This window comes from Opisthocomus hoazin, chromosome 21 (genome assembly GCF_030867145.1).
Source record: "Opisthocomus hoazin isolate bOpiHoa1 chromosome 21, bOpiHoa1.hap1, whole genome shotgun sequence".
Taxonomy (NCBI): domain Eukaryota; kingdom Metazoa; phylum Chordata; class Aves; order Opisthocomiformes; family Opisthocomidae; genus Opisthocomus; species Opisthocomus hoazin.
Genome location: NC_134434.1, coordinates 3,650,908 through 3,674,172, shown reverse-complemented (window position 1 = coordinate 3,674,172; position 23,265 = coordinate 3,650,908). Strand labels below are relative to the sequence as shown.

General features: G+C 47.8%; 1 protein-coding gene across 3 annotated transcripts in view; it reads left to right on the top strand.

Annotated features, from left to right (window-relative positions):
* GAS7 (growth arrest specific 7) overlaps positions 1–23,265 on the top strand; it is a 106,219-nt gene that overhangs the window by 18,364 nt on the left and 64,590 nt on the right. For 2 of the 3 annotated variants that reach the window (XM_075441127.1, XM_075441128.1), the window contains exon 2: positions 20,736–20,856. In XM_075441127.1, coding sequence (XP_075297242.1) covers positions 20,736–20,856 — 121 coding nt within the window. Of the gene's footprint in view, positions 1–20,732; positions 20,857–23,265 lie in introns of all 3 variants that reach the window. The other variant, XM_075441125.1, reaches the window with a different exon arrangement.

The window sequence follows — 23,265 nt, the reverse complement described above, 5'->3', positions numbered from 1 at the left end:
TGACGTCCTTGCGCTCAAAACAGCTCCATGAGAAGCTACACTGAAATGTAGTTTTCATGTTTTGCCAAACTGTTCTTCCTATTGCTAACTCAGAGAGCTGGAGCCTGGGGGTGTTGTTATCAATCTGTAGTTTGAATTCAGCATCTGTTCTGCGTCATCCTGCTTATTTCCTAGGCATGAGGCCAAGGCTGGTGTTTGGTGTCCAGGAGGAGGTGGGACCTGCCTGCAAATGCAAGGCTGTGCTAGGGCTCATGATTCCTTCTTCCATAAATGAGGCTGTTGCAGCAGAACAGAAGATGCAAATATGGTTTTTACAAGCCAGAAAGTGGCTCTTGGGTTTGAATTTAAACAATTTGCCTAGAACAGAATGTTTTCTTTTCCCACCTGTGTGACTCTGAGCCCAACACAAGTATTCAGGCAGCTGGGTGCAGCCCCACAGAAGTCACAGAGAGGTTGGCCTGTGGACTTTGCGGTAAGGTTCAGGAGGGAAGTGTTAGAGGGAGTGACATACCCTGAGCGGAGGCAAGCTGCTGACAGAGGGTACCTCTTAGGAGCTTGGTCTTTGGATATTTTCAAGAGGGTGTTTCCATGACTCCTTGATAAGCTGTACAAAAAGCTGTGCTGCAGTACTCCTCTGGTTTTTATGTGCTCCACGGAGCAGCAGCTTATTAACAGGGAATTTCTGACCCTTTATTTTTACATCAAGTCTAGATTAAAAACAGAATTCTACCTTTTTCACTAAAACACATGAATTTAAAGCCCCATGACCTTAAAAATCTCATTTAAAGCAGTGGGATATAATTGGCAGACTCATCACAACTTTTGTGCTTTGCCTAAGTTCAGCTTTTTGCAGTCCTAGGCTTCATAATACCTCAACTGCAAATACTATTGTGGCTCGCATGCAAAAGTTCGCCACAGTTCATGTGGAGAGGGTTTATTATATATAGTCCAGGAATTATTTCTCTGTGCCTCTTTGGGGTAATGATGTCTGGGTAATTATACCTGACACCGGAGGTAGTGCCATATGCTGACAGAAGAGTGACATGAGAGCACGGGGCTACAGGACGGCGCTTGCACTGGGGTGCTGGGCTGGAGCGCGAAGCAGGCAGATCCGTATCTCAGCCTCTTGCAGAAACCCTCGGATGTTTCAAGCATGTGTGTCCTGCAGTGCCTAAGGGCTTTGGCCGACACCACTCTGCCCAACGTACTTTGTACGAATCCAAGGTCATTGATCTGCAGAATCCTTTGAATAATACAACTCAAGCTTGGATCTGCGATCACATCAACCTCCGCCTGAGTTTTTACAAGTTTTTTTTCAAAAATAATGACCTTGTCTCTCTGTCATTCATTTTTTATTGACTTTTTAAAGGCCTGCTGGATCAGTCCAGAAGCTTGTCTGGCTTCGTGATTCAGACTGGATTGGAAAAGTCTCTTGCATTTGGCTTACGGACAGAGAATTGTCTGAATGCAAGGGGAACTTGACTGATCTGAGAAGTGATTGATGAACAAAACTGAACCTAGGCCTTCCACACCCCTTTAGAAAAGGCCTGGTTTGGGTGTCTGCAGAAAGATATTACTGGTTTGGCTGGTGGTAGTTAAATGACTCGTATTTGTTCTTAAATATCAGGATCAAGGAGAGGTAAAACCCATGTCACGGTGGTCTCCAGGGCCTTATTCCCAAATGCTGTCAGTCTAAATGTATGCTCTTACAGCTGAGTCCATTACCCTTGCAATAAATTCCCCCCCAGAGGATGGAAATGAGGTAGAGTTAAGGAGTTTCTCAGTAATCACATAACTCAAGCATCAGAGGCATGTGGAAGAAAATGATTTGTGATAATGCTATTAAAGATTGCGTTGTGAACGCTGTCAGAAAGATTACGTAGTCCCCACCCCAGTTCTTCTTAACTTTCAGCTCCAAGTGTTGACCTTTTCTAAGCAGCATTTTCTTACATTACATTTTGTTTTCTTTTTAATACATGATGTCATACTTTAAATAATATTTCGATTTTCATATCAATTGCATCTATTCCAAGCCACCTCAGGGAACATCGGCATAGTGTGATCTTTGAAAACAACTGCCCAGGGTACATATGCGTATCTCATACTATAGTCACAGGCTCACTCCTCTGCTCCAAGAAAGGCTTGATAATACCTGCATCATTTCTTATAAACAGTTACTTGGTATTTTCTTAAGGAAGTCCAACCTACACCATAGCTTCAATATCACCTCTATCCTGCACTATCCTTCCTGCAACTGAAATTAATTTTTATCCCACCTATGATGGATGGGAAAATAAACCATCCTTTTTCTCTTTTCAGCAGCTTGGCGATGTACCTGAGACACTCCCTTCTCACTCGTTCCTGTTCTGTATTAAATAAAATTTCCTCTTTCCTTTCAGGTTATTTTTTCTAGATCTCTGGTTTTTGCTTTCTTCTGGACTAGCCAGTTTGTTCATATCTTAAAGAGCGAAGCTCAAAAACTTGACAAATAGCTGCAGCTGAGGTCTTACCAGGTTCACATCTCTCAGTCTGCTTTCTTGTTTTCCTTCCTAGTAAGATGTTTGTCTCTCTAGGAGCACGTACCACTGCTGACGCCTCTATGGCCCCACTTCCACCTGGGGGCCAGTGTTCAGTCACATGCAGGTGATCAGGTCGGTTTGACAGATTTATCCATGACAAAATGGTGTAGGTCCTGAAAAAAATCGTTAAATAATTTGTTCAATCCTTTTTCTAGGTATTGGAGTTAAACTGGCTGTTCCACAACTCTGTCTCCTTCTTTTCCCTTTTCTCCAAGCTAGGCACTATGTTTTGCCTTTTCTGTGTTGCCAGAACTCTCCCTCCCTGATTTTCCATGAATTCTCAGAGATGATTAGCAATGGCTGTGAGATTTATGAGCCAGTTCTTTAAAAGTCTTAGGATGAATTAATCAATCATCTCAATGTTCTCCAACTTATTCCTCCTGTATTGCAGGCTGAGTTCTTAACCCTTTGTTGCTAATATTAACTGAGACAGCCACTTGATCATGGATGATTTTTTTATTAACAGATGACTTTTTGTTGACGATACTGAACATGATCACCCATGGGCAGCTCCCCTTCTCTGCTGAGCTGCAGCTGGTTCCATTACTTGGTCTTCCTCTTAATACTACTGCATTTATAGAACATTTCCTGTTACTGTTAGTGCTTTTCTGCTGATTTTATCTACTTTTGCGCCTACACTTCTGTACTTGTCATAAGAGTAACTGGCAGCATATTTGTCATTTAAAAGCAATCTAAAAGATTCCTTTCCTTACATGCACAGCATCAGGCACAAAGGGTTCCCAGTCCCAATGACTTCTGAGGTTTCCATATTACAATTATTAAAATTCACTGCAGCAGTAAGAGGTAATTATATCCTGTGGACATAAGAGGAAGATGTATATTGAAGTGCTTGAATTTCATAAACAAGATTAACTTGCTGGATGTAGAACAACTGAGCAGATAGATTTTTCTATATCTCCTCTAAGAGACAGCATGACTTGGGCTTCCCAGGGCCCATGGAAGTGCTGCCAGGAGCAGCCACCACCTCCTAGCAAAACTTCCAAATTTCCTATGCGCATCACCCAAGTACTGGTTTACCATTGGTGTAACCATGCTTTAACATTGGCCTTTTTTCTAAGAACTTCCTCCATCCTTTTTGCTGCTAAAAAGAAATTAAGGTGGAGCAAAAATGCATCGTCATAGACATCCAGTTGGAAGCTTGAAGTCTTGTAAAGTCCCGAAGAGAATGGACGGTTTAGAAGGGAAACGTGGCAGTTTTAAAATGGGCAGTTTATTCATTTGCTCTAAACCAGTGTTAGTGGGACAGGAGAGTGACTGGGAAAAGGGGGAGGGGGCGCTGAGGTGACCCAGTGACACTCCCTGTGTTCTTCTGAGGATGCTCACTTACTGGGTGGGACGAATTAAAATTCATCAATAACTGTTTCCAGGGATTTTCCTCCCACTGGCTGTTTTTTGGGCTGTTTTCTTGTACTTGCATTTTTTCCAAGCTGAGTATCATCTTGATATTTCCTGTCTGTGTTTCTGCCCGCTCCACTTTACTGCATGCATCTATCCTGGCTGCAGCTGATCACCTCTGACCAGTGAGTCTCCCTGTCCTGGACCTGCTTGGCTGCAGCTGTCTCCTGGCGCTTTTCTTGCGGTCTGCCTTTGTCATCCCTTGTCTCTGCAGTCCTTCCCACCATCTGCAGTGTGCTGGCTTAAATGTTATTCTTGTATGTGGGCCATCCCAGGACTAAATGAACTTCACTGCATAAATGTGGTGACCTGGATATTCTTCTTCTCAGATGAAATGCTTGTATGGTGGAGGTTTCATTAAAAAGAGATAAACCTGGCAAATGAGATCTGAGCTCCCTTTAGCGTGCAGAGGGCCGGGAGCAGTAGCTCCAAGGACAAGAAACAGAGGTTTTTCAAATGCTCAAAGGTATGCCGCTAATTAGAAAGTAAACATGAACAGACCCTTTCATGTTAGAAGTGGTATGTCAGAGATAAGAGGCATCCATGTTACCAAGGACTGCCCAGTCCATTGAAACGACTGCTCACTTTACGGTCCTGGGTAGGTGGCATGTGGGAGAGAGACATGGGTGTCCTCTGCGGCAGCCCTCCCCCGAATCAGAAAGGCCAGGAGAAGGAGCTGAGCCTCTGTGCAGAAGCGCCAGAGAGGAGACAGCAGCTACAGAGCGCGCTTCGTGCTGCCGGGATGGATGCGAACCAGCTCAATCCTTCTCAGGAGCAGCAGAAGCTGCAAGGGGTAGAGGGGAGTGCGTGGCTCTCACACAGTGTGGTGACCCGCTGCTGCTCTGCCCACCCAGGGTCATCTTCAGAAGCAGCTGATGGTGCTGCATTACCCGTATGTCTCATTTGCACTTTTTTCCATTTCTGTAATGGGAAGAAGCTTGTAAATGAATGTAGCATACTCTGTGCCAGCAGACAGCTCTGCTACGGTTGTCCAGACCTTCCTGTGGGAGGGGGTCAAGAGGGCCAGGCAGAGATGCCTGTGGTTGTGCTCAGCATGTCCTGCCTGAGCGACCTCCAGAGTCCTCAAGCCTGGTGGAAAAGGAGGATTTTCTTTAGTGACATCTCAGTTCTCTGTCAGGGTGCAAAGGCAGTCCCACACTTTGCATTTTTAGAGAAGGGACTCCTGGAAAAATGCTGCAAGTGCATCAAGCGCTCGTGTCAGCAGGTCTCTCCCTGCAGTGCCCACTGAGCCCAGTGGGAGACCTGTGTCCCAGCTGCAAGCGGGGCGCAAATATCATGCACTGCACCATAGAGACCAAAGGCCCCCAGCCCGCCCCTTGCCACCTTGTCCCCCCAGCAGGGATGGGCACATGGCCTCCCACTTGCTGTCATGCCAGCCCCGCTCCCAGGCCAGCGCCCACCCATGCTCCGGCGATGGCTGCCTATCCGTCTGTCTGTCTGCAGCCTGTCCAACTGTCTGGCTGCAGCAGCGGGCAGGCTGTGGTCCAGGGCAAGCCACAGCTCCAGCTGGGGCTCCGGCAGCCTTGCTCAGCCTTGCCAAATTGTGGGAATGTCCTTCTTCCCTTGCTTTTTTTTTTTTTGTTTGCTCATTTATTAAGAATTGTAGCAGCAGCAAAAATTAAATATCGTGTGTCTGTCTGAGTACGGTTTACTGCGGAGTTACAGGCAACAACAGTTACATTCCCTGCGCCTGAGAGAGATTATGAGGGAGGGCGCAGGAATGTGCATCTGGCAGCACTTTGTATCTTGGCCATTTCATTGTTTTCTCTGCTTCTGAGGTTCCCAAAGTTTTGGTCGTGGAGGGCCATTTAATCCAGGGAATATCGGCCGGGGCTGCATAACAGATTTCCTCTGCAGGGAAACACCATTCAAGAAAAATTGAGGACGGTTGTAAATAAAAAGTCCCCATCCAGGCTGCCTGCAAAAGTAGCTAGGAGCTTTATTTGGGGATCTTGACCTACCACAGCAACAGAGGGAAGCAAATTTCGTTTTAAAGTGCAGGAAAATGTAGCTGTAATATACCAAAACATTAACAGCTTTACTTAAGGCCTGTGGCCAGGAACAGAATCTGAATTAACTATTGCAATTTTATTTTAATTGCATAGATTTTGAGATAATAATTCTAATAAGAATATTGTATTAGAAATGCAGATCATTAAAATAAGGTTCTGAGGGACCAGGTCCCAACATTCTTCCTAAAAGAGAGAGAATACTTAAAGTCTTTAAATATAAATACAGACAACTAACCCAGATTAATCTTTGGACAATCTCAGAATATACCTTCATTAACGTCTCTTGAGAAGGAGAATACACCAGCTCTGGAGATCTGACCAGAAACTCTTCTCTTTTATTTGCTTTTCCAACTCACAAATATGTTATTCACTTGCTCTAACATGGTTTTGCAAATAGCCATTTTTGGCAGATGACTGCAGCAGAGGTGGAGGTTGCTACGCCTTAGCTTTGCTGTGCGTGCTTGTGTGTGCACATGGGAGAGAGTCTACATAATTTAAGGGAGAATCCCTTCCTTCCTAGAAGAACAGACACGAATTATTAGTTGTTATAATGTGATTTTATTGTGTCTGGGAACCTGCAGAACACAGCAGTAGAATCATGCATGTTTAAAAAACCATAGTGATGTATAAGAAATTAGTAAAGGCATGGCCTGGCACAGCCCCCTTGTAAATGTTGTATGGTTATGAAGGTACATCGCACAGGTACATTGTACCCTTGAGAGAAAAAATTTCTTTCATAGTAATTTGTATATTTTTCATTATTTTTAATCATAACTTCTTCTTTTTTCACCTTGTGCGTTGCTGGAGTGGATAAGTGCCCTGGTTCCATGCAAACTGTAAAAGCAAAGGAGTCTGTTGCCAATACTTCCTGCGACGGCACCGTGTTTACGTCATTCCTGGGTGAAACGCTGGGTGCCCGCAATCCAGCTTGGAGCAGGACTGTTTTGCTGCTGGGGGCATTTCTTCAGCCGTGTTACTGCCATGGCTGACACCAGGCATGTTTACCTGGCTGCTGTGCTCTGGGTCAGCTGATGCTGCTGGGAGAGAGGGATGCTTGTAATTCCTGCGAGCTTGGAGCACACTCGAGGCAGACGGGCTGCCGCGCGCGGCAGGGCTGGCAGAGGGGCCAGCAGGCAGTCGAGCAGCTCACGGGAGCCCACCGGGACCGAGGGCCCGTGCCTCTGGGAGGGATTTTGTTGTAGGGACGAGGCAGGCGATGCAAAGTGTGGTGCAGTGCAGAAAGTCCGTGCACGAGTTCAAGAGCGGACCTGAAAGAGCCACACAGTGAGCAAGGCACAGATTTCTTTACCACCTCTTCTTATTTCTGCTAGGTTTCTGTTCAAGTTTTTTCCTATGTAAGCGGTTACAGCTTCACATTTGACTTCAGATAAAACCTTGTGGCATTGTTTGGGGATGGGCATGGCAGGAGAGGATACGGCACATCCCCACAAAGACCAGAGTGGCTTGGGGCTCACTTCCAGTTCTTTGTGCATGCATTTTGCAGCTCGCTGCAATGTCTTGTGAAATATCCAACCCTGACACTGTATCTAATCCCACAAAGCCATCAGTGCTTTTTGGCCCTGGCCGGAGAGAGGGGACATGTTCCCAAGCACAGGGTGTTGTTGATAGGCTTGGGGCTTCATCCTGAGCTGGTAGGAGCATGTTGTGTGAATGCTTATAGGAGAGAGTGCTTAGCCAGGCTGAGCTTTCCTGCAGCATACAGGCTGGAGGCCTCATATAAAAACATTTGGCATTATTCCCAGATGTTTCATTTCTCCAAACCAGCTGCACTCACAGGGCCATAGGAACACAGAAAACAGCCGTGCTGCCCAGCTCTTTGCCTGCCCTTAAGCCTGCTGTGGGTGACTTCTCTGCCCCCCGTTTTCCATGCAGCAGCCCACAGAGAGGGGTCAGACTCCAAATTTAGGTGGCTGGAGGAAATTTCTTATTTTAACTGCTTCCAGTCACTTTCCCAATGCAGAGCACCTGAAGCAAGCAGCATGCCCCCAGCTCCCTGGCTGCCTCTTGGGCCTCTGACCGTGTTGCTGGTGTGTCAGGCTCTGCAGTCACTCAGAGGGGGATCTGTCCCTGCAATGTGTCATTCCAAACTGGAGACAAGCAGCAATGCTGCAGCTGGCCTGACCTGGCCTTGTGACTCTCTGGGCATATGGGGGTGACTCTTACAGTACAAGGTTTTGCTCAACAATAGTCCTGTTGTCCCTGGCTGCCCAGGACAACAAAGCCCTTCAGAGCACTTGGCCTTGGTGCTCTGCCTCGTACCAGATGCTGATGTCAGAGATGGAGCAGCACATCCCTCCTGAGCAGGGTGAGGGGAGGAGGGCTCCTGCCTCCTCCCGGGCTGCTCTGGCACAGGACGCACCCAGCTCAGAGCTCTCGGAGTGCTGGCGCTGCCGCATTCCCAGGCTTTTACTTTCTCCTGCCCATTCCCACCCTACCGAGCCATGGTGTGATAAACTGGGGAAGTCTTGGGATCCAGGAGAGCCAGCTCCTAGCAGCCTCTGGCAGAGCTCCGGGTCTCGGTGCCTATTGAGGGGATGGGGCTGTGACCCAAGTAGCTCATATCAAACTTTGTCATGTCCTAGTGAGCCGCGTGTATGCGGCAGCGTGTAGAGCTTGGGCATAGAAGCATGAAACTGTGCTACTGTCAGCTCTGGATTGATTGAGAAATCAGCTTTGTCCCAGCTGGCCACATCCTGTTATTTCGAGATATCATGGTAGGAAGACACCATAGCTTCATTTCCTAATAACAGAAAGGTAGCAGGTCAGAGCACTCAGTGTGCTGCTTACTGGTGACCCAAGCTGCTATATACCTTTCCTACACCTCTACAGCCCGTATTGGCTCTGCTAGTTAGCAAATTAGATGCCAGATGTTAACTCTCTGAACAGCGAGACACAATGGTGCTGAAAGGAAAACAAGAGGAATGGGAGAGTGCGAGCTTCTTTATTTCTCGTTGGGAAGAAGTAAAAGGAGTACAGATATTTCAGAGAAACTCCTTGACTGCTACAGGAGAACAGACTGCTGAGAGGGATTGCTCTGTGTCTGAGGGAGGCAGTTGGACACAGCTGTGCTTGGGAACGGGTGAGAGGTACCAGCCCGGTCCTTCCTGGCATTCTTGCATTTGGCTTTTAACTTCTGTATGGTACATATGCTGCCTTCCCATGAGGGTTTTCAAGGCCACGCATTGATGCTGAGATCTGCCTCTTTTCTCTTCAGTACCCTGTGCCTTACAGTTTAGGCAGACAGTGTGTGTGAAGGTTTTGCTTAAACTGGTGCTGCAGAGCTGAGCTTCTGCACGAAGGCATGAACACAGAGATAGGCTGCAATGCTTCCCCATTCCCCCGGGGCTATAGCAGGGGACAGGCACATGTGAGGTATCTCTCTTCATCATCGCTTGGCTTTGTTTTGGACTGGGATTATTCCACCTCAGCTAACTGTCCTCCACATCAGCACCTGGAAAGGCGATTACCAAGGTCTGGCAAGTGCGTGTGCACTGTGTGAGGGGCTGCTGAATCGGGTAGCCCACTAGAGGCAAGGCTGTTATGGCTCCATATCCCCAGGTCCAGGCAGTGCTAAGCATGAATTCCTGGTAGGCATACAACACAAACTCACATGCATGGTTCTTCTGTATGTATACACCTGGCCAGCCACACAGGTCAACACAGACAGAAACACTCAGCACTCTCACTAATGGCACCAACAGCCTCAACCTGTTCCCCTTTCTGGCTGAAAAAGGATAACGGTCTGTTAGCGGGGAATGCATACATCTATACCGTGTGGAGTCCTCCAGTACCTGGCCGGAGACAGTCTGTCCAGGAGGTGACCCTGGATCCTAGTCTCCCCAGTTGCTGGTACCCAGTCATGCAGCCTCTGAGACCACAGCTCCACTCTAGTTGCTGGTTCACGGACCTTGCACACACCAGCACACACACAGACACACACTGAAGATCCTTCCTGTAACTAGATGTCCATACCCTGTCTACCTGGCAGATGAGCCATGGATCCTTTCACCTGACAGACACACATAAGCAAATGGGTCTCAGCCAACAGCCAGAATTTATGGTCGCTACAGTAGTTGGCTTGGATCTCCTGGTCCCTCCAGTAGCAACTCAAACACCCTGTGGCCAAGACATATGGCTGTTTCGATACCTGGCTAGTCCAGCTTGATATGCACCCACGTGATACACCAGTACTCCAGTGTCTCCAGTTGTTGGCACTAATTAAATCTCCATACATGCATATGTATACTGAATGGAGAGGCCCTTACCCAGGAAAATAGTTAGAAATGCATTTTAATAAGAAGACAGGATGGGCTGCAGTGATCAGACTCTGGGCATGGACAGACAAATGTGATAACCAGCTGGCCATTTAGACACGACTAGCTGTTTTATTCCTCTTACCTGTCTGTTTTCCCACACTGGTTTCCTCCTTTCCCCCACTTTTGTTTCTTCCCCTACCCATCCCTTGTCTTGTATAATCGAAAGATGCTCTTTGCCTGCATCCCATAATGAGTCCCATACCCCTACAGGCAGTATCAGTCTGTAAGAGGATCTGGAGAGCCTTTCCCTTGACTCATCGTGATGATTTTCATCCCAGACAATGGGGCTCATTGCTCTCATGCACAGGGGAGGCTCCAGGCGGGGTGCTCTGTTTTTGGGATTAGGTTATCTCGGTTCCCCACCCATCATTGTCCCTCTGTGTTGCTGTTCTGCTGTGCTCCATCCTGTGTGGAGCTGAGCCCTTCATCACAGCACTCTGCCAGGTTGACCCCTCCTTGGCCTTCCCAGGCCACGCTGGAGAAACTCCACCTAGCAGTGCCAGCTCCTTGCTGCTGCCCGATGTGACCACCCGCAGCTTCTTTCCCATCCGGTCTTACTCTGGCCATCACCTTTCCAGGCATAGGTTGGCTGGATAACACTAGTCAGGAGGGAGTGCTCAAAGGGAATGGGACAGATTTGTCAATGATTTTTTGTCTATTAGCACAGAAAGGTAGAACAACCATGTGTTTTCCTAGGGGGTGATTCTTGAGCTCCCTGTGGGTATACATGCATTGTACTTGCAGGGATACACATGTGCGTGTAGCCATGGTCACCATGTTCTGGACAGGCTTTCTTGCTCAGAGCAGACACCTCTCCCATTTGGCTGTTCAGGGTCTTCCGCACCTGCTGTGAGGGTAATACTTGGTTCCTGCTTTCTTGGTTGCTAATTCAGGGCCAGGACTCTATGCCCTTGTCAGATAGTGCTAAATACTGTCACAGGGTAGCACTCACACGCGCTGTGAGTGCACTGAGAAGGGAGCACAGGAAAGCAATGAACTCTCTTGGGAGCATGCTGGGAGCTCCGGCAGAGCAAGAGGCGAGAACGCCAGCAGCCGGGCTGTCCTTGTCTGCAAGCTGTGCTCACCCTCCTGCCACAGCTACTACTCCTCAAATCGGGAGCCAGCACAGGCTTTTTATTCTCTTTCTTGCTAACCACCCTTCCCAAATCAGGGCCCCACTCCCATGCTCTTTCCCCACATTGAATGTCCCCCCCTTTTTTCTTGCCTTTCCTACTTCTTACACCTGCCTAGCTTTCCTCTCCTCAGCCACAAAAAGTCTGTAGCCATTTCCAAACTCCTCCCTGAACTGCTGCTTTGTCAGGGAGTGAGCACTGTCTGCAGCAGGATCTAGACCAGACCTGGTGCCGTGGGTCCCATGAGACGCGCCACCGTGGACAGGCTCAGCTGCAGCTCAGTGCTGTGGCTTTTCCCAGTCTGGCCCCTGATGTGGCTTCGTTCACCAGGCACACGTTGAGAACGAAGGGAGAGGACTGAGCTGCACGGGAGTTACTCAGACATTTCGCCTCTGGCTCAACAGCTCCTGTTCTGAAGGGGTCTAGGTGGGATTCACATATCAGAGCATTTCTCTTCCCACCCATTTTGGTCTCTCACACAGCACTGAGCTAGAAAACATCACCCAGCTTGTCTCCCTGGGTCATGTATCCTTCAGAAACAGTTTGGTTTTCCCCAGTCTAAGGTACAGGCAAAGGAAAGTATACCAGTCCCAGAAGGCTGATTCTCTGCAAGCACAGTGCTGTTCATGTGTGTTAACACAAAGTCCTGGGCACATGCCTGCACTGCAGCCAGGGACCTGGGTGGGAGAGGAGGGAGGATTTTGGCAGCTGTGGATCTTGCTAGGGGAGCAGACCCTCAGCGGGGAAGGTAGAGCTGGGTGGGAAGCATGCACCCTGCATTCCAGAGCCAAATGGGAAAGACAGGGATGTGGAGCTACAGGAGAGTTGGGCCCAGAGCAGAGACCCATGCACGAGGGACACCTGGTCCTCCTCCTGGTCACAGCTATGGTGGGTAGGCAGGAAGGTGGCAGAGGTGGCATCCAAGAAAAGAGCAGCTGCACAGAGATGCTGAAGTTGTTTAGGAGGAAGAAGAAGCAAAGAAGACTTTGGCATGGCACAGAGGAGACTTATTAGGGCAGGGAGATTTTTAAGACTGGGAAAAATGAGAGCTGTCCTGCCAGGCTGGCGTGTGGGGTATGTGCTGGGCATAGCTCAGCCCATGGCTGCAGCCTGGCAGCGCGAGCAGCGCTCCGAGACACCCTAACACTCAGCACAGGCAAAGGGACTGTTCCTCTGCGAGGAAGAGGGCTGTGTTACAGAAGGTGGCCTGAGACAGGCACGGTGCCCAGAGAAGAGGAATGCCCCCGGCCCGGCTGGGAGGGCTGGAGGGGCAGCGATGCCCACAGGGCCACCCAGGGAGGACGACCTGTCCCCAGCAGCCATGTGCTACCAGAGACAGCCAAACGGGAGCTGTGCTGGTTGCCGTGACAACCGGGACAGGTCATATGACCCGCTTCACTTTCTAAATATAAATCTGTTTCACACAGTGTATGTGACTCCATGGAAACCAAATGTTGAGCAAGAAGGATTGCATAAAAATGAACAAAATACAGAGTGACTCAAAGTACCAGAAAGAGAGAGACTGCGGGTGGTGCCGGGGGGTTCAGAGCCGCCCCGGGCATCCCCCTTTGCCAGGGCACACGTTAGTATGGGCATGCCCATGCCCAGGCTGGGGAGGGTCTGCGGGGCACTTCTCAGTGCTGGGATCTTCATGCCAAACTTGGGATGGACATTAGTGTTGGTGTAGACATCTCTGCTGCCAAGGGTCTTCTGTGGACTTCCCTCACCAGCAGATCCTGTTTGCATTCAGAGACCCTGCTTCTTTGACTGCAGCGTGTCTGCCATATTTCTGCTTCATACCCTTGGGCTGACACACACCTTTGCCAAGTTAGGTATTTATGAGAACTGCAGTTCGACTGAAACATAAGCTCAGTAATGTCAGCACAGGGCAAGCTTCTCCCCGCAGGACAGCGGGTTGTTCTGCTGCAGGTGCATGTTGTGGCAGTTTTCCCCTGCTGTGTCCTTGCATTGCTTCTGACAGGGAGTTTCCCCTGCACGCTTTGTTGAGCTTTCAGTCCCCAGTGATCCTCCAGCACTGGGCAGGACACTGCAGGGGAGCTGCTTAGCTGGACTCTGTAGCCTTTCTTTGTGCTGTTTGATCTCAGCAAATGTGCACTGTGACTGAGCAAGTGGCAACAGTGGGTAAGTGTACTGACACTGCATTTAATTCAAACCTTTCCCCCAGCTAGAGGCATCCTCATAATTTTCTCCAAGGCTGGATGCTCTGTTGAAATAGGAACATAAAACCGTAAAAGAATTTAAATTGGGAGGGACTTTTGGACATCTCTGGTACAACCTCCTGTTCAGAGTTAGATCAGGTTGCTCAGGGCCTGCATTTGGGGTTTTTCAATTGTTTTGCTTTACCTTGGGCTGTGTGTTCAGGAGACCCACTGGGCTGCACTCGGCTGGAGAGCGGTGCGATCTAGCACATCTTCAGGGAGCTCAGGCTTTTAAGTGCACAGATGTTTCCTCCCTAGGATCCCCCTTTGAAGGGGAATGGGGATTTCCTGCAGTTTGAAAATGGGAAGTGATTTTCCTCTGTTGAGCAAGGCTGAACTTGTCTCGGGGCTCAGTCAGCATGGGATGGACTGATGTGTGCAGGCCCTTCACTCCCTGTTGCCTCACTTTGCTGCATACAACCGCTTTTGGCTCTCTTATTTTCCACCACTGGGATGGGACCACATTGCCAGGTGGTCTGGAACAGGATGAGTTGGGCTGCTGCTAACTTGATCAAAAAGAGCAGGAAAGAAAAGGAAAACAAAATAGTCAGAAAGTCAGAGGAGCTGGAGTGGGAGAGGCACCCCCCTGCCTCCCCGCCGGGTGTGCTGCCCTGCTCTGAGCTGGCTCAGCTAGACAGCGAGTGCCAGGCCTCCAGTGTGCAGGCCATAGCTGATGCTGTTTTTTGCATGGAGCATCCAGGATGTCTGACCCATGGTCATTTTCTTCAGACGCACTTCTAGACAATTTGTGCTTAACAGCACACAGGTGAAATCTTGTCCCCAAGACTGTCACATCTGGGTAGGCAGTGATGCTGTGGGGTGGTTGTCCTGCCCGCACTGGTTGTCCTCCTCTCCCTGACATCCCTAACCCAATGCCTGTGGATGCGGGGAGAATGGGCCACAGGTAATGGTCAGGTTCACGTGCTCTGCCTTAAAAAGCACATCCTTCTGCCTCTTGTCAGCACTGGTGTCCTGGACTAGGTGGGTTAACACCATAGATCTGCTCTTATTTCATGTGCTTACCTTTGCAAGCTCTCTCACATGGTTTGGTGCTGAACAGGTCCAGTGCCCTCCCTGAATTGAAATACTTTTTGCATTTGCTGCTCATTTCTGGTTCATTTCTGCTGTGCATATATCAGGAGACTCTTGTCCCTGTGTTTCTGCAGACAGCAGATGAAAACCATCACTTGTCGTGGAGAATGGGGCCTGCTGGGTGGCTGGCTCTTGTCTACCGCTGCATGTACCCCTACTATACGGACTTCTGATCCTAAGAAGCCTTGTAGGAGGGAAGTGCTTGTGTTCTTGGTTTTGAATATTTTGAGAGATACTTTGGTCCCTTCTCCAGGCAGCAAATACCGATGCAGGAGGATTTCACTGGGGTCACACGTACTCTGCTCGGCTCACATTGTTCAGGTTTCCTGTTTCCTCAACGGTGTGCTGCAGACATCCTTTTCAGGTCCAGATCTGCCTGTCCACAACCACCACAGCAGCTGGTAACACTCCCAGAAGTGACAGTGAGGGGAGTGGCGTAAGTGTTTCAGCTCAAAGGCACTGCTGGAGTTGCAAGATTTGGAAGGCAGAAGGGATTGCTAGCCCACCCAGCCCGAGCTTCTGCAGGGGCCTCAGGGTCCCATCTTTTTCTCTGATTGGAATAGAGCAGATCTTCTAGAAAGTGGCACTTAATCTCGATGGAGGAACTACAAGAAGGGCACAGCCCCCTGGTAAGCCGTTCCAGTCGATACTTATGATTGGCAGATTCTTTTCAATCTGAGCCTGTCTAGTTTCAGCTTCCAGTCACTGTCTGCTGTTCTGCTTTTGCTGGTTCGTAACACGCTCTGCTGATATCAAAACCTCCTCTCCATGTAGACTGCCCTCTGTTGTGATTTACTGTTCTCATAAACTATCCTGGCAATACTTCTCCTAAAAATAGGTACAAGAGATCGAAGTAATAGCACAGTCTTGCTGAGATGTCTAAGGAAGAGTTGTGCAAGAAGTGCCTCACTGTTCCTGTGACATGTGGCTGGGCACAGGGGGTGTCCCAGTAAGAGCTGGGTTTGCGGCAAGGTTTGGAGCCTGCCTGGCAGGGCTGTGCCAGCGCTGGTGCCAGGCTCTTGAAGAGCATCTGCCAGTTGCTTCCCACCTCCGTGCTGCCTACTGGCTCCTGTCTTTGCCTTGTCTCAGCAGCAGGATTGCCCATCATTATATGCCAGGTTAGTCTGAACTTCTCCCATATGGGTGTGCAAACATGGTCTCAGTTCAACTGTGCTCATGTCAGAAGAAGGGACTGCAGAGGGTCTCGCTAGGACAGGGTTGTGTCTGCTGAGAAAAACAGGGTGAGAAAGTCTCTTCTGTTACTCAGATCTCCTGTTTTGTCAGAGAAGGGATGATGTGCTGCCAGCATGGCCTCCATGGTACTCTCATTTCTGAAAGGATGCACTGCTTAGTGTGCCAAAACTATGAGGTACTTAATCTGTGATGCATTAAAGAGCCCAGCCCCATATGCTACTGCCCCACACCATCTATCCCAGAGCCTCCTGGTATATTTGCTTCAATGAGAGTAGGGCGGTGAGGAGCAGACGATGAAGCCAAGTTTCATTTCGTCGATTCCTTCCCTACGCCTTTTTCAGTTCCTCTTTCCCCTGTAGAATATCAGTTCGGAGCAGAGCTGCTATAGGAGTGGGAGTTCAAAGTGTGTGTGGGAGGGGATTGCACTGGGACTAGTTAGGGGCTCTAACACAGAAGGGGTCCCAGTATCCAGAGGATCTTCCTCTGCAGTCCCCACGGAGGGATAAAGTCCTGCCCAATAGTGAGCTGCTGTTTAGGATCACATTCCTCTCTAAAACAAAAGGAAGAGATCCAAACATCCATACCCCACGCACATCCAAGTAAACCATTGCCCCATTGTTTACAAGAGCTTCTGCATTTGGCAGCGCTGGGGTTTTCCTTATATTCAGTCCTCTTAACCTTTGTTCATAGGGACTATTGTGCTCGCAACTCCTCTTTATTGGCAAAATCAGAATCAAAGGTAGAAATATTAGTAACTCAAAAACAGAATTAGTAACTGCAAAACATAATGCTTGTGTGCTTTTGTTTAAGTGATATGCATTTTGGCAGGGACTATAGCTAAAACATCGACTTAACTTTGGTCTTTGTACTATTTCCATGCAACTTCTGCTGGTGTCCACTGTATACTGTCTACATCCATCTCTTGGCACAGCCTTAAAGAGCACACCCATGGCACCTATCTGTAAAAGGCCTCTGCTTTTCCTGCAGTCCGTCAGGGAGACCTGAAGCAACACTGAAAATGTGACTCAAAGGACGTTGGGGCAATTGCAGAGCTTCCCTTAAGCAAACCAGCAGTAACTGTCTTTGCAGGGTGCTGGTGCTGACTGTGTGAAATGAAGCAATACCATGGGCCCCTAAAGTGAGCTGAGCCTAGTCTTTACCTACTTGGTACACAGGATTACGAGAGGACCATATTAAGAAAGAGGGGTAGCAGGAATGGATAGGACTTCAGTTCCAGAAGGGAAAGAAGGTGTTAATGACAGAAATAGCGAGTGTGCAGTAAAAATGTGTGAAATTCTGTACCTTCTAGATTCTGAAACAGAACCCAGGCTTGGATTATCCCAAATTCCTCTTTATAGTGTGATCATGCACAGCAGAGATAGTCTGGTGCAACTTTGTTGTCTTCAAGGCCAGAGATCTGTGCAGTGAATCTAAGGGACCCAACCTGCTGCCAAATTCTTCATGAGCTGGTGTACTCCTACACTGCAGAATTTCTTTTTTCTTCAATGTGCTTTTGCAGATGATAATGGGGGGCCATTAACCCTGTGCCTGTGGTGGAGAGAGTTCAGGAGCTGTCCCAGGATTTGTCCCAGCGCTGTGGACTGTCCCTTGGAATATGCTGGGAGAGAGATGGGTTTTGTTGTTCAGAAAATAGCTTGGGGCTATGATGCTTTCCTTTCTCATCTGATTTTCTCTGCATATGTTGCTTGATCCTAAACCTATGAATGCCTTTCAGCCCTGGCTTTCTCACCAGACCTTCCTGTGTATGGGTCAAGGAGTGTGTATGGGTAGGGTGCAAGGACAACCTCACAGGAGGTAGTCCTGAAGACAGAAATCAACCAGCTACCTTCTTAGCTATTGTTGCGGTTACTGGGGTGACTGCACTGGTTAAACATACTCTTTCCAAGGGTCCTTTTTTCTTCCCAGTGTTTTAGGTGAAACTGTAGAGAGGGGTGTCAGAGAGAGATGTGAGATGGAGAAGCTCCCCTGCATGGCAGATCACAGGAACTGAACAGGACTAAAAGGAAGCTTGCACGAAGCAGCTTTTGTTTGTAAGGTCCACGTGACAAAAGCATGTGTCAGGGCCATACACCCGTCCACTGGTCTGCATCACCTGCACAAGCACTGTGATGCTTCCAGGGACGTCATGCCTGGGAAGCCTGCAGTGAGTTATCTTCAGTCTTGACTGAGAGTAAAATCAAACAAAAGGTTGATGCTGGATATTGGGGCCATAGTGCAGGTGTCAGGGCTGCGTGAGCAAGGCTGGTGATGCCAGTACATGGCTGTAAAGAATTGGAAAAATGTATGTGGTTGTTGGAGCCATGTTAGAAGTGGCATCGCACAGTGAAACAAGGCACTTCTGTAAATGTTCATATCATGTTGCAGGAGAACTCAGATGACCCAGAGGTAAAACTGGGGTAGCTTAATTTTTCTGTAATATTCATGAGGTTTAATGTTTTCGTTGGTAAGATTCAGAGCTTTCAAGGGAAGCTATATGAAACAGAGAGTTGTTTCGGTGGCGCGTATGGAGGGGTCCTGCCCCTGTGATCACAGAACAGGCATGGTTGTGCTAGTTTCACTAAGACAAGAATTTAATTTAGTGCATTTTTAGGCAATGGTATAACACTAACAATAATGAGACATGTGCCTTTGGGCATGCTAATGTATAAGAGAAGTTTTCACTTGCATCCTAAACTGACATCAGCAAAGAAAAAAATAAAATAACAACATAAACTGTGAAAGCTTCTACTTTCTCACATGTACAGCAGGGTGAGTGGAACTGTAAATTGATTTGATTAAACCTTATAAAGCCAAAACACAGGGGATAGGAATAGATGGCAGAGATCCTACTGATTAATTCTGCATACTACCCTGCTAGCCATAGGCATGCAGAGCATGAGATTTGAGTCATACACCCTGCAGAGTCCCTTCGTACCTCCCGAGCTATTTTGTTCAATTCATGTTGGGCCAGCTGAGTCTCCCAGGCTGTACCTCTGCTCAAGGAGAGGAGCTAAAAGCTGAACCAGCACAGGCTCCATTTGTGCTGCAGCGATGCGACGGTATTCAGCTCACACTGGCCTTGGGTCCGTATGGCTGCCTTGCAGCCTGTGACCTGTCTGTGCAAGTGCACTTGGTGAGGCACAAACACAAGATCATTCTCGAGTTCAGTGCCTCTTGAAATCCACTGTAATCAGAGTTTTCTGAAACTGAAAAGAAATATAAGATAGACTTTTGGCTTCCAAATCATTAAATGTCCATTTTATTCTGGGTTGGCACAGAGTTGGAATTTTACTCAGAGACTGAATGCGTAGGAGAAAGACACATCACGGTTTCTTTCTGACAGTTCTGTTCATATGTCTGTCAGTGTTTGAACATTATACGCAGCCAGATGCTGAAACTCTGCCTGGGCCCTGGACATGGCTACTTCTGAATTCAATACAGTCACTTCAGACCTGTCCCCCGCTGTGTGGGAATGCATTTCCTGGATAGACATCAACTTCCAAGGGATAAATAATTCCATTTCACACATTTTTCCTTGTTCTTTTGTATGTCTTCCTTTGAAGGCAATGCAAACAAACAAACAAAAAAATTAATACACTGCATGCCTGGTTTGCCTTAGGGAATGTGGGAAGACAAAGTGGAGCTCTCTAGATGGGAGCCAGGAGGAAGCTGTTGGGTTCATGGCCACAGCCCGGTAGGGATGCAACAGGCAATCTTTGGCCACACACCTTGTGTCTCTACCTTTGCCTTACTCAGTGTTCCCTGTTGAAGGGACCAGACGAAGTTCATGCCTCCTTTGGGATGAAGCCCTCTTTGCCAGTCTCACATCAAGCAGCTGCTGCAAATCCCAAGCTACCAAGGAACCAGCAGAGCTACTTGGAAGAGGGAAATAGTCCAGGTGATGCAATGTAGTGTGGACAGTTACTAGCACTTCAGCTTCATCTCTTTTGCTTGCACCCTGAACCTGCACTGAGGCTTGCAATTGGGGTGGTGAAGAGCTGTGCAGTGCAGGTGGCACTTGAACCCTGAGAGCAGTTCTGTGTGCACCTGGAGAGAGGTGACAGCATGATGCTCGTCTCCTGCGCTTGCTAATGAGCCGGACCACTCCTAGGAATCTGGATCCTAATGATTCTGTATCTGGATGATGTGAATCCAGATTACGTCTAGATCAGTAATGTATGCATTGTTAATTACATGCATTCTTAGTATATAATCAGCATACTGATAAATTTACTTCAGCACGCTACTCCTGTAGGCAACCTGGCTCTGCAGTGTTTCTTCTTGAAAACGTCTGAAGGTGATGGTGCCCCTGTAAATTAAGTTGGGGAAGCACCTCTTTGACCAGTGCTTTGACCCACCAGCATATCCACATGGAAATCAAAGAGTGCTAGATGCATGTCTTCCTTTCTCAGACACTTGATTATACTATGCTTTTCATTTTACTGCTTAACGAAAGTAATTTTCTTGGACAGGTCCAGGTACTCATGAGACGTCAAATACAGAGGGGTTTCATTTCTCTCCCAAAGGATGTTCTATGTACCCAGTGCTCCAAAAGAAGGTTTCTTCATGTTCTGGTTGAAGCTAGAACAGATGAGGGGAGAAATGGACTGAAAGTCTTTGGGTGTATTGCAATCTCTAGAATGCTAAACCACATAGTCCCTTTCCAGATGTGTGTCTTTACATTATCTAGATATTGACTTAATAGATTGGGGTTTTTTTCTTTTCTCAGCAGAAACCCAGAAAGGCAGCTCCTCAGGCAGGAGAAGATACCTTGAATGGCCATCTTCCCCCCGGCTGGCAGAGCTATATGTCTCCCCAGGGCCGAAGGTACTACGTGAACACCTTCACGAATGGTAAGTGGGGGTGGGGGCTCCAGAAAATGTGTCACCCTAGCAGTACAGATCTGTTGCAGGGAATTGTCTCTCAAGTTGATTTTGATGACAAAGTAGACCCAGAGTCAAAGGAATTAATATGACCCTTCCACCACATGAAAGAAAATAATTATAATATTTAGTCTTCTGATCCTCTGTCATCTTAATTCTGACCGTTAGAAGACATGTAAAGCTTTTACAGAAAACAGAGAAAGTAGAAACACCTCTGCCATAAATGTTTCAGAATATAAAACACTCTTAAGGATATCATTTTTAGCACATTCCTTATTTCCTTTCCCTTTAGCTGGAGATATTTATGTCTATATATGTACGTATATGTAAAGTAGTTTGATAGAAAGCACCTTTAGGGGAAAACAGAAATAGTTAATTGAAAAGTTGCTCAAATCAGAGTCAGCTTACCCATGGAGACAAGGGAAGAAAAACACTGGTAGTGCAACATCAAAGACAGAATTTTCAGTCTGTATTTCTGTGTTTTATTCAGTGTCGTGCTAGTAGAGAAGCAGACTTAACTCATGATCTTATCAGCTGCTCAAGACCTGTCAAACTTGTACCACCTCCGGCTTACCTAAGACTCTGTGTCTACCTGCTTTTCTCATCATGAGCTCACAACAGCATTGCAAAACAGGGACTTGTGACCAGCAAAACCAGATTTCTTTAGCAGAAGGAATGACAGAATGACAAGGGAAGAAAGGACAGCAGGAGTTCACATTGTTCACAATGGAGTCGAAGCCATCAGGAATGACCACTGGCATTCCTCTTTCTGACTCACTGCTAGTGCGAGGAGAGCTATGGGAAGTCACAACGCACCTCACAGTCCATTCAGGGACTGATGTGTTTTATTTCAGAAGCCTTTGGCTGAGAACTTGGCCAAGTCATTATTTACCTGAGTTTTATGTGCTGATGTGTCATAGGACCTTCCAGAAGGCACATCACTATTAAACACTGTCTTCATTTTCAAGCATAGTCTGCTCTGGCTCATGGGCAGCATCTCCTTTATGGCTGGGGAGATCAGTGAGAGTTAGATACCCTGTCCCCAGTGCAATTCACAAGTGGATGAGGAGGTGATTAAATTCAGTCCTGAGCCACGATGACCCTTACTCACAGACACTGGGTTGAGGTCAGATGAAACCAGTAAGAGGTAGAGCATGGTTTTCATGTAGTAAAAGCTTTTATCACAGGAACCTTACCCCAGGAAAGTTGATGGCCTGGACTCAGTTTCTCCATAATGTCAGACAGCTTTTTACTTTCCTCACAAAAGTTACAGACAATGTAACAAGGGCCAATAGCCACATCCTGCTTGGTATGTCCAGGTCAGAAATCAGGAAAGCGATTTTCTCTAGGGATTTCTGTGTTCTGGTCCTTGCTTTAAGGAGCACTTATTCAAGTTCTGTTTAGATGAGAGGCTCCTCACCAGAGTAGTCCTAAGCCTAACTGGCTTTGAAGTTAGGCTTGCTCTTGTTTCTTGTGCTGGACTCAAGAATCATGCATTTCTGAGCCTCCCACAGCTTCCATGAGGGCTGTAGCCTTTTGTGAGACAACAGGATTCTCCTGCAGCAGGTACAGGGGAAGCCTGGCCCCTCCACTCCTCTGGCTTAGCTGGTGTTGCTGGTAAGCTCAGTTTCTCTCAGACTGCTCGGTTAGAATATGCGGCTGCCTGAAAGTCTTCTAGCTGTGGAGATACTGCTTTTTGCTGGCTTATCAGTTTGATGATATTGCTTGGGAGTATTTTTGCTCTAGTTGGGCTATATTGAACTATCAGATTCACATCCTAAATGCCTGTGCTTTCTCAGAGTGGATTATGTGCCAAAGAAGTGTCACCTGTGGTGTCATCTAGGCCTCAGACAAAGCAGAGGCTGAATGCAACCTCCAGGACTTTCTGTTGACGTGTGTGATGAAGCCTCATCCAGCCCTGGCATGAGCTGCTCTCTGGACACTGTTTTGATTTAATCTGACTAATTGGCTCTGACCTTTGTCCCTGCAAGAACTGGTAGTACAGGACGATCCACAGGCAAATTGTCCAGTCTCATGTCAGATACGCACTTTCTTCCTTGACTGTGCTGCAGAGTTGGACCTGCTGAGCCGCGCAGTCACCATATAGTCACGTTTGCCGTGCGAGGCTTGCTGTCTAACAGTGGGATTGCACCTTGACACTCAGGAATTATTCTTTGGCTTTGAGCCATGTGGTAAGTCAAAGACAATGTCCTGTAAAACTGCACTCCCCATCTTTCCTGTGGTAGAGCTGCATTGGCGTGGGTAATATTTAGCACAAGTCTCGTAGGCTGGACGGCTCACTGACTGCACTTGCTGACTTGTCTTAACTGCTTATTTGTCCTGTCATTGCTGCAGCTGCTGCTGGGAGTATCAAGATAA